The sequence below is a fragment of the Nomascus leucogenys genome, chromosome 3, assembly GCF_006542625.1.
Source record: "Nomascus leucogenys isolate Asia chromosome 3, Asia_NLE_v1, whole genome shotgun sequence".
Lineage (NCBI taxonomy): Eukaryota > Metazoa > Chordata > Mammalia > Primates > Hylobatidae > Nomascus > Nomascus leucogenys.
Genome location: NC_044383.1, coordinates 37,191,608 through 37,203,649, shown reverse-complemented (window position 1 = coordinate 37,203,649; position 12,042 = coordinate 37,191,608). Strand labels below are relative to the sequence as shown.

Sequence of the window (12,042 nt, the reverse complement as noted above, 5' to 3'; positions counted from 1 at the left end):
CTAAACATTTGTTTCTCTGTGTGTGTTATTGATTTCTAACACTGCACTGTGTTCTAATAACCTATTCTTCATGGCAGGGGTTAGCAATTTTTCTATAAAAGGCCATATAGTAAATATTTTAAGCTTTGTGGGTCATATATTCTTTGTTACAACTACTCAACTCTGCCATTGTAGTGTGAAAGCAGCCATAGATAATATGTCAATACATGGACATGGCTGTGTGCCAATAAAACTTTATTTGCAAAAACAGCAGGTTGGATTTGGCCTACTGATCATCGATGGCTAGCCCTTGCTCTAAAGTATCAGTTCTTTGGTATTTAGGCCTTCCTTGGTAAGCTAATACAAGATTGATTTTTATAAATGTTCCATGTTTTCTTATAATAATGTGTGATGTCTAATTGATGGGTTTCATATGTTGTTCAAATATTCTACTTACGAAAATTTTTGGCTGCTTAATATATCAGTTACTAAGAAAAGTGCTTTAAGCAAAACCTCCAGAACTAAGATTATGAATTGTCATTTTCTCTATCCTTAACTTTTGCTCTAGATCGTTCAAGGCCATGTTGGTTAAGTAAGACAAGTTTAGAATTGTTAAACATTCCAGATAAATTTTTCTTTTATCATTAATAATCCTTTTTATAATAATAACATTCATTCATAATAATGATTGTTTTGTCTGATATAAATATTGCTATATCTTTTTTTTTTCTGAGTCAGGGTCTGGCTGTGTCACCCAGGCTGGAGTGCGGTGGCACGATCTCAGCTCACTGCAACCTCTGCCTCCTGGGTTCAAGCCATCCTCCCACCTCACCCTCCCAAGTAGCTGGGACCACAGGCATATGCCACCACCCCCGGCTAATTTTTATACTTTTTGTAGAGACATGGTTTCATCATGTTGCCCAGACTGGTCTCAAACTCCTGAGCTAAAGCGACTGCCCACCTTGGCCTCCCAGAAAGCTGGGATTACAGGCATGCACCACCACACCTGGCCTGCTATACATTTTTTAATTTTGGTTAGTGTTTGCCTCATATAGCTTTTTTCTATCCATTTTCAATATTTTTGTATAATTATTTTTGTTAAAGTGAGTCATTGAATGGGTGTTATTCTCTGAGCTAATTGCATTTCCCACAACAAACAATACATCAAGCTTTGCAATTATCATAATATTGAGGTTCAATATTATCTTTTCTGGTATATAAAGTAGCTTTTTGTAAACTGAAATTTTTATTTAGATAATTGTAGATTCACATGCAGTTGTAATAAATAATACAGAGATTTCAACCTTCCTTTCAGAGATTTCATTTCCTCTAATGGTAACATTTTGTAAAACTACAGTACAATAACACAACTAGGATATGGGCATTGATACAAGCCACTGATCTCACTCAGATATCTCCAGCATTACTTGTACTCATTTGTGTGTGTATGTGTGTAAGACAATTTTATCACACTTACAGTTTTGTGTATCTACCACCACATTCATGATACTGAATAGTTTCAACACCATAAGTATCCCTCATGTTGTTATTTTATAACAATATCTACCCCCCTTTCCCCTTTCCTCCATCCATTCCAAAATTCTGGCAACCACCAGTCTGTTTCCATTTCTAAAATTCTGTCATTTGATGAATATCATATAAATAGAATCATACAGCATATAATAGGGATAATAATTATGCTCTTCTCACTCGGCATAATTTCCTGGAGATTCATCTAAGTTGTTGCCTGTATGAATAGTTTATTTTTTTTGCTGAGTAGTAGTCCATGGTATGGATGAACCACAGTTTGTTTACCCATTCACCTGTTGAAGGATATCTGGATTGTTTCCTGCTATTACAAATAAAGCCATTATGAACATTCATGTACAGATTTTTGTGTAAAGGTAAGTTTTCATTTCTCTGGGATACATATCCAAGAGTGGAATTACTGGGTCATATAGTAATTGGGTCTATTTCTGGGTTCTCTATTCCATTGGTCTACATGTTTATCACTCTGCCAATGCCATACCATCTTGATTACTGTAGCTACAGAGTAAGCCTTATATGGGGTAGAGTGATTACGCACCTTCAGTCTTCTTTTTCATAATTGTTTTAGTTATCTTTCCATATAAATTTTAGAATAAGCTTGTCTATGCCTGCAGAAAGTGAAAATAAAAAACCATGTTGAGATAGAAATTGCATTAAATCTATAGAACAATCTGGAGAGAACTTGGCACCTCTACTCTATGCATCTTCCAATCCAGGGATGCAGCATGTCTCTCCACTGACTTAGGTCTGTCTTGATTTTTTTCATTAGCATTGTTTAATTTTCATCACACAAATCCTGTACGAATCTTGTTAACTGTATATCCAAGTATTTCATCTTCTTTGGAGTGATTGTGTATATGGCATTGTGTTTTTAATTTTGGTTTCTGCATGTTCATTGTTAGAATATAGAAATGTGAGCCATTATAGAATTTTATATTTCCAATATAGAAATGTGCTGGCCTTGTATTTCTGAAATTTTGTTGAACTCATTGGTTCTAGGAGGTTTTTGGGCTTTTCTTTTTTCTTAATAGATTTCTTAGGATCTTCTATGTGGACAAACATGTCATTTACAAACAGGGACAGTTTTATTTTTTCCTTTCCAACTTGTTTCCCTTTTCTTTGTTTTTCATGCTTTACTGCAGTGTCTGGAACTTCCAGAACTACGCTGAATGAGAGTATGAAAGCAGACATCCTTGCCTTGTTCTTGGTCTTGGGAAAAGGCGTTTGGTCTTTCAACCACTGAGTATAATGTAAGCTGTAGGTTTTTTTCTAGACATTCTGTATCAAGTTAAGATAATTCCTCTCTATTCCTAATTTGTTGAGTTTTTATCATGAATAGGTGTTAGATTTTGTTAAATATGTTTTCTTCATCAATTGCTGTGATAATAGGATTCTTCTTTACTAGCTTGTTGATGTAGCAGGTTCTATAGATTGATTTTCAAATGTTGAATCAGCCTTGCATACCTGGAACAAATCCCACTGGGTTAAGCTGTATAATTCTTTTTTATACATTGTTGGATTTCATTTGCTAATTTTTTTAAGGATTTCTGCATGTAAGTTTAATTAGGTTTCAGGGGTGTCTCTTTTTTTTTGAGACGGAGTCTCGCTCTGTTGCCCAGGCTGGAGTGCAGTAGCACAATCTCAGCTCACTGCAAGCTCCACCTTCCAGGTTCACACCATTCTCCTGCCTCAGCCTCCCGAATAGCTGGGACTACCGGCACCCGCCACCATGCCTGGCTAATTTTTTGTATTTTTAGTACAGACGGGGTTTCACCGTGTTAGCCAGGATGCTCTTGATCTCCTGACCTCGTGATCTGCCCGCCTTGGCCTCCCAAAGTGCTGGGATTACAGGCATGGGCCACCACGCCCAGCCTTAGGGGTGTCTCTTACAAGCAGCAAACAGCTAGATTTTTTTCTTGTTCAACCTGAGAATCTTCTAATGGATGAATTACATTTATTTTATAATTGATATACCTGGACTTATTCCCTTCCTTTTGTTTTATGCTTTCTTTTATTCTTTTGTTTTCTTTTTCTCCTTTTATTCTCCTTTCCTGCTTTCTATTAGATTAAGAAATTTTTCTATATTTACTTTTTATTTCCATTATGTGCTTTCTATTCTTTAATATCGCCTTTCATGTTTAACATTCATACTTGACTTTTTAAAGTATAAAGAATTAGTGAACTAAGAAGACAGATCTGGGCTGGGTGCAGTGGCTCATGCCTGTAATCCCAGCACTTTGGGAGGCCGAGGCAGGAAGATCACGAGGTCAGGAGATCGAGACCATCCTGACTAACACAGTGAAACCGCATCTCTACTAAAAAATACAAAAAATTAGCCAGGCATGGTGGCAGGTGCCTGTAGTCCCAGCTACTTGGGAGGCTGAGGCAGAAGAATGGCGTGAACCCAGGAGGCGGAGCTCACAGTGAGACGAGATCACACCACTGCACTCCAGCCTGAGCAACAGAGCAAGACTCCGTCTCAAAAAAAAAAAAAAAGAAGACAGATCTGAAGAAACCAGAAACCACAGCCTCATTCTAAGAAATACAGGTTTTTAAAATATTTTAATTTGTAAGACACCCTCCAACTTTTCATGTTATTATTTGCTTCCTTTCAAGACCCCAAATTAGTCACCATTATTGATGGCTTATTTGTGTTTGTTTGCAATACAGATTGATATCTGCCTTCATATCCACCCATTCCCTTGCTCACTGGTATTTCGTACATCTCACTTCTCCCTCCTGGAAGTGCTTTTGAGTCTTGCTCTGTCGCCCAGGCTGGAGTGCAGTGCGATCTCGGCTCACTGCAACCTCCACCTCCCACGTTCAAGAGATTCTCCTGCCTCAGCCTCCCGAGTAACTGGGGTTACAGACATGTGCAACCATGCCCAGCTAATTTTTGTGTTTTTAGTAGAGATGGGGTTTCACTATGTTGGCCAGGCTGGTTTTAAACTCCTGGCCTCAAGTGATCCACCCCATCTGGCCTCCCAAAGTGCTGGGATTACAGGTGTCTAAAACTTTTTAATAAACTTTCACTCCTGCTCTGAAACTTGCCTGGCTCTCTCTGCCTTATGCCCCTTGGCTGAATTCTTTCCTCCGAGGAGGCAAGAATCAAATTGCTGCAGACCTGTACGGATTTGCTGCTGCTAACATCACCAGCATCTGAGGCTTCCTTCTGTGAGTTATGTTCCTTATTCTCTTCTGATCATGGCCATTCACCTCTCTTTCCTTTGAACTCAACTCTGTATTTTTCGTTTGGGGTGGGGAAAAGGTAATATTTTTTTCAGTGTTCCTCTACTTGTATAAGGGGTTGGTCTAGTTGGTCATATTTCCAGACCCAGAAAGTTGGTATGTAATACATTGTTAAACCTGAAAATAATTGTCTTACCACCAGAATTTCTAGAACAGAAGTCATACACTTGCAGTGTTGGGATAAACCCAACCCACAGATGTGTTTCTGTTTGGCCTGGACACTTTTGGACCACACTATGTTTTTTTTAAAATCTCCCTGTAGGAGCCAACTTTTAAAAATCAAGGGATTTCACATAAGAATCCAGATTTTCTAGTTTTTCTTTAAAAACTGAAAGATTTGGCAACAGCAGGCCCATCTTCCATCATAGTACAACCGGCTGGAGTTTAGAAGCACCTGCTCTCCATAGTCAGAGCACATGTTCTGTTTGCTGGAATCTCTCTCCCCCTTCACATTGTCCTATTCCGCTTACTTCACCTTTTAGATGACCTGCCTGCCCTCTACGGAAGATATTCTAATTTGCTCTTCCAGCCCTAAACTACAAATTGCATCAAGATGTCAAATGTGAATTGTTCTGGTAGACTGGAAGCTCCATGAGGGCAAGAACTGTTGCCAGCTTGTTCTCCACTTCATTCTCCACACTCTGCACGGTGCCTGACTGGTGGTGAGCATTCATTATTTTTATATTTTGAATGAACGAATTAAAGAAGGGATGAGCTGTTCTAAAAATAAACAGCCCAACAGTCCAAACAACTCTGTGTTGGAAACCTCTCCAAAATGTTGGCAACACTGAAGCCCTTAATGTTTACATCCTGAGAATTATCCAGTCTTAAGTAATCACAGGCAGCAATGTAGCAAGTGGAAGTTTGTTACTCATTTCCCATATGGTTTTCAACAAGTCTCTTAATTTTCCTCTGTCGCCAACTCTCCTTTGGAGAATGGGCAAAAATACTTCTCTATTCAAGTAAATAACACTAAGATATTCCATGTTTCTCAGACAAGCTGTGCTGCATATACATGTGACCTGGTATTATAAGGGTCGGTTTTATGCAGCCAAGTCAGCATGGGAAAATCTTAAGTGCACCTGGAAAGAAGCTAGGGTGTAATTTCCAGAAATGGGTTATTGAATGACAGCTTCCCCTTTGGTCCAGTGAGAAATTTAATTTGCTAAGGACTCAACACAGGAAGCATTTGCCGATTAAAAATATGTCTAAACAGATGTTCTGCTTAGCCTGGAAGAAGGATCTTAATGCAACTGTCATTATTGGATTTTCTTGGATTACTACTATCTGGACTCGGAGTCCAAATAGAAGGATGTAATTATTTATTATGGCCAAGAGTCCTGCATTTGAAGCGGAGCTCAGGGCGTCTGACAGGATTTAACACGCTGGGGGTAGGGTTGAGGGGGGATAAAGCCCATTTAAATTCTCTGGCTCCGGGAGCGAGCCCTGTCCTCTCTGAAAGAGCAAAGCGGTTGTTACTTTTCAATCTTCTATTTCCAGCTGAAGGCACAGCCATGTCATAAACAGAACCAGGCCTGAGCCAGCCTTCTCCAGTGAGGAAGTGCAATTTTTAGATTAGTCAATTGGTCATTCCCACACTGGAAGTAAACACGCTGACAGCCCAGCCATCTGCATAACCCTCACCCCAAAGGTGATGGGTGAATTTGCACCTCACCTGCAGCAATCTCGAGAGGCTGAAGGCCCCAGTAAAGGGGAGTCTAGATCATTCTGCACCATGGTTCTCAAACCTGGCTGCACATTAGATTCAACTGGGGAGCTTTTAAAAAATTCTGGTGTCTGCCTCCCTGCTCTGAGATTGAGAATCAATTGGCCTTAGAGTGGAGTCAAGGCACCTGCAGTTTCTAAAGCTCCCCAGGTGATTACAAAGCTCAGTGAAGTTTGGGAACCACTGATACAGCCCAAAGGTTAAGATCAAGGGGTTTGGGGGTCAGGGGGACTTAAGCTCAAGATAAATGCTGCCATTTGCTACCTACGTGGCTTTGGACAAATCACTTCCCCTTCGGAGCCTCACTTCCTGCTGCAGGGCGGTGGTGACCCAGGTAATGAATGTCAAATGCCTGCGGTGAGTAAGGCCTCAGTGTGAGCTGCCACAATGGCTATGAAAGTCTGCATTTGAGACGGGCTAAAAAGGAGGGCCTGAAGTTTGTGGGGCTCAGTTGTTACACCCAAGTAAACTGACATAAGTGATGTTAGGAATTCCAGCGTTGAGTGCTGTTTTGCACCCAAGTTTGTGGGATGCCTGTCCTCTGGTTCAACCAGATTCCATTATTATTTGCTTTCACAAAAAGCCCCTAGGAAATGTTACTGAAAGTGAAAGGTCCATTCTCTTTCATGAATATGGTTCTGGAAATCAGGCTCTATCAAAACAGTCACAGCTTCATTCACAGAGCAGTTGCACACTCCATTTCATTAATCCCATTATCAGCCCTGAAATGCATGCTGAGCTCTCATCTCCAGAGGAGGGAGAGCCTTCTGACCAAAGGGTCTGCCGGAGGGGATGTTGAGTGAGCATTTCAGCCTTTTCTCCCTCCCCAAAGCTGGAGGCACAAATCCCCACCGTCAGGGCTGAGGGGAGCCACATAATGCCAGGAAATAAACCTGCTGCCGAAACTGGGCGCTTCCCTCAGATCCTTTCTCCTGCCTGGGCGGTCTCTTTTCCTGGGGGTGGTGGAAGTGGGGCAAGTTGTGATTAAAGGGAACCTGAGATTGACACAACGTGTCTTATCTTTCATTCAAATAAAAGCAAGAGGCATCCAGGGCTGGCGCTGACAGCATCCTGAGGGATGGGATGGGAAGGATAGAGGGACTGGTTAGAACGGCCCGCCCTCACCTCACTTCGAGATTTCCTTCCTCCTCAGGACTGCCCTGGATGCTTAAAGACATGCTTGTCTGCTGCTGTAATGCAGAGTGGAGGGACTGGCCTAGCCTGCACATTCCTTATCCTCTTCAAACAAACCAGGGCCATTTGGGGGAACTGCAGACTAGGGGACTGCTATCATCACCCTCCCTGAAAAGCCCAAGATTTTCTGTTGCAGTGTGGGTGCTGTGCACAACCCCAACTAGAGGCAGAATTTTAATGGGCCACAGCCGCCGTATTCCTTCCTGTCCTCTGTAATTGTGTTTCTATGCAGCTGTTGCACAGCTGTGGAATCCCAGTCCAGAGGTAGATGATGCACTTTCAATGCTGGATAATATAATTCCTGGAGGTGAAGGTGGGGAGAAGGAAATGGAAGAGCTACATTCTTTGAGCCTCTTCTAAGTTCCAGACACCTGGGTATGTGCTTTACATAAATATTATTTCTAATTCTCTCTAAACCTCATACAAGCAGTTAAATAACATATCCAAAGTCATAGCTACTAAGTGGGTGAGCTGGGATTCAAACCCAAGTGTGTCTGACTGTCCAAGTTTATAGTTGGGTCATTTTACACCCAGCGAACTAGTAAATATCAAAAACTCTGACAATATCTATTGCTGGGGAGCAGAGGCAAGTGGGGAAGGTGGTAGATAGTCTTCAAATATGGCCACCAAGTCCCCTTATCCCTGTGAGGTCATGCTGCTTCTCCCATGAAGGAGTAGAATCTATTTCTCTCTCCTTGAATCTGGTCTGGTCTTTTGGCTTATTTTGTTAATAGAATGTAGCAGAAGTAGCATTCTTGAAGTTTTGAGTCCAGGCCTTAAATGGACTGGCAACTTCTGCTCCGTCCCTCTGGGAAGCCAATCACCATGCTATGAAAAGTTTCTGATTAGACAACTGAACGGTGACAGTCTGCATGGAGAGCAGGGCCACAAGGAGGCACACGGGGGCACTGGAGGTGTAGCTAAAGTTTTTTTGGACTTTCCAGCCCAGTCCACCTGCTAGATAAATTCAGTCAAGTGAGTGACCCCAGATGGCATCAGCCAAAGAACCACCCCACTGAACCCAGTCAACCCCCAGAATCATGAAAATAACAAACCATTGTTTGAAGTCACTAAGTTTGGGTATGGTCTTTATGCAACAATAAATCACACAAATAAGGGAGAAAAAATGAGTGCGGCATCTTTATCACTGCAGTGTGATGACAAACCCTGCTGGATTCATTCACACATGCTCCATTTTTACCACTAAGTGCTGATCATTTGTGGCCAAGTGAAGGACCATTGAGTACCAGATGTCTCGGGAGCCCAAAAATTTATAAGTCGAAATACCCTTAAATAAGCAAAGCAGAACAACACCGATCTGAAAGCAAGCCCTGCACACAGTCCAAACAACAAGCTGTATAGCTAAGAAATAAATGCAGATTAGTTAAATGGGTGACTAAAGGATCTGCCTCTCTCTAAAAGAAGTCCAATTGAAGAGGAAGATCGGCAACCCAATAGGAAAATGGCACAGGACAGGAAGAGGTGATTCCCACTGACAAACATAGGAAAAAGTGTTCAAAGGCACCAGCAGTCAGAGGAGTACAAATTAAACATCAGTAAGCCACAGCTTACTTGTTAAAAACACTGATAATGAGTTCTCCCTACTGCTAGTAAGAATATGGGAAAGGAGTACACTTATAAGTTGCTATGGAAATGTGAATTGTTACACCTTTTGAAACACAACCTAGCAACATCTATTACAAGCACACTACATATGTAAAGATATATGTTCAGAAACGTTTACTGCAGTCATTATTCATGATGGCAAAAGCTTAAAGTGACCTGAATGCTAATTGATAAGGAAAACACTGAATAAATTATGATCCGTCCATACCAGTAATATCTACTCAAAAGAATACATTTAAGTTATAACTAGTGCCTTGGAGGGGTTGTGCCCATGAGGTATTGATGACTAAAGCATGATGCAGAAAAAATGTGTATCAAATATGATTCTATGTTTTAAAACGATGACAAGGCCTGTATCTGTATTTATGTTTAGATGTGTGCTTATATACGTATATCTCTGTATATATATCAATGTATGTGCATGGAGAAAAATACGAAGGCTGTATACAAAGTCACTAGCATGCATAACCTGGGAAAGCGTAGAGGGTTGATATGTGGAAAAAAGAACCCGAAAGGAGGTGGCCACATTAAAGAGAAAAGAAAAAGAAGATAACACTTTTAAAAGTATGATGATATTATCGCATTTATGCATTTGTGTAAAATTACATATATGCAAGTATATATGTAAAAATGTAAAATAGCATGAAAGCTGAAACACAAAATAAATAATGATTTCTATTTCATTCCTACATAGGTGTCCCTGAGACGTAAGATTCTGGCATTTAAAAATTATTCCCTGGCCAGGCGCGGTGGCTCACGCCTGTAATCCCAGCACTTTGGGAGGCCGAGGCGGGCAGATCACCAAGGTCAGTAGACCGAGACCGTCCTGGCTAACACGGTGAAACCCCATCTCTACTAAAAATACAAAAAATTAGCCGGGCATGGTGGTGGGTGCCTGTAGTCCCAGCTACTCGGGAGGCTGAGGCAGGAGAATGGCTTGAACCCAGGAGGCGGAGCTTGCAGTGAGCTAAGATCGCACCACTGCTCTCTAGCCTGGGCGACAGAGCGAGACTCCATCTCAAAAAAAAATAAAAAATAAAAAACTTTTCCTTTTGCTTTGCTGTGAAGTTTGTGTAGAATAAATACCACTGCTGACTGTGAATCATAATTCCTGCAGGATGCAGGCCAGACAGAAGTCCAGCAGCCCTTCTTCTCCAGCACTGCTTCTGAACAGGAGAAGCTTCTCCAAAATAGATGTGTCCAGTGATCTCCAAGCTAGAAACTCTTAAACAACCAGCAGACTACACTCAGGTCTGAGCATCTGCATACAGACAGGCAGTGGCGGTGCTTCTGGGCAGGCTCCTGGCTCCCTACCCACAGCCAACCAGCACCTCACCTGCTTCCCACTTAGTAGCCCATGGAGTCTCTAGTCTACACCTCCCCCACAATCCCCACTCCAGTTTTACTTTTCTTCTTTGCCTCCCTCACCCATTCATTCTCTCAGACACTCAGTTCTCAAAGCCACATTATTTGCCCCTCCCAGGTCTTCAGGGGCTTCGACTCACGATCCATGCACAAGGCAGAAAAGTCCAGCCAAGAGAGCAGAGTTTATCTGAGAGCTATACTGTTCCTGACCACCAAATGCTGCCCTTCCATCCCTTTCGCCAGCAGCAAGCCAGCCCCGCTCACGTCCACAGACTTCAATGCTTCTAGTCCATCTCAGCTGGTGAGATAGGAAAAGATTCCATAAGAGCTATCCAAGGCCATGGACTAGGGAAGGGAGAATGGGAGTGACTGCTTAATGAGTACAGAGTCTGCTTTGGGGGTGATGAAAAAGTTCTGGAACTCAATAGGGGTAATGGTTACATAGCATTGTGAATGTACTTAATGCCACTAAAGGGTATGCTTTAAAATGGTAAGTCTTATGTCATGTGTATTTTTCCACAACTGAAAGAGAACAAGGTACCCAAAGACCTGGTGAGGGCTCACATTACCCTTTCCAGCTTCCTTGGTGCCAGTGTCCATGGCGGTGGTGTCTGGGCTGCTCTCAGATGCCTGCTCTTCAAGCCCACCTAGAGGAATGGAGAAGAAAGAGGCGTGAGAACACATCAGCCTTCTCTGCATCAGCACCAAGGGATGAGGGAGCAAACCTGGTCACCTGGGGATGATCAGAATCACCGTGGATTCGTAAGCTTCATTCCACAAATCAACTGAGCCCTTACCACATGGCCCCACACTATTCTAGATGTGAGGGCAAAAACAAACCTGCTTTGTTTAATAACCACACACGTCAGTCACAAATTAATAAAAGGATAACTCTTCTGGATCATTTCAAGGCACCCAGAATCAAATTTACAAAGTTACCAGGCAACCCCAAAATCAGCTTCCTCACCCCTCCCCACCTCCATAAGAAAGGCCAAATGCAAATAGGCTCCTCTCTGGGCCTGGAGTCCGCCTGGTGCAGAACGCAGGGAGATGTGCCCGGTGCTGCCGAATACTCGATGTGTCCCGTGACTGCTGCCGTTGTTACCCTGTGTACTCTCTCAGTATTCGGGTTTCCTCTGTGGGGTAAGTCTCCGTGTAGGAACCTACTGTGTTGACCTTATAAATTAGACTCCGTAGACACTCTGTTCACGAAGGACAGTGATGCTTGTACGTGTTTGCTAGTACCATCATTTATAAACTGTGTTAACATTTGTCTCTACCAGGAATGTGGCCAATCACCAAACATCTGTTTGACCTACTATGGGCCAGGTGCAGTTCCAGGCACCGTGGATCCA

At 42.2% G+C, this 12,042-nt stretch overlaps 1 protein-coding gene across 1 annotated transcript in view; it reads right to left on the bottom strand.

Annotated features, from left to right (window-relative positions):
- Positions 1–12,042, bottom strand: part of TLL2 (tolloid like 2) — a 148,121-nt gene that overhangs the window by 68,971 nt on the left and 67,108 nt on the right. Inside the window, exon 3 of the mRNA XM_003255270.4 lies at positions 11,257–11,334. Within this exon, the coding sequence (XP_003255318.2) occupies positions 11,257–11,334 (78 nt within the window). The remainder of the gene's footprint in view (positions 1–11,256; positions 11,335–12,042) is intronic.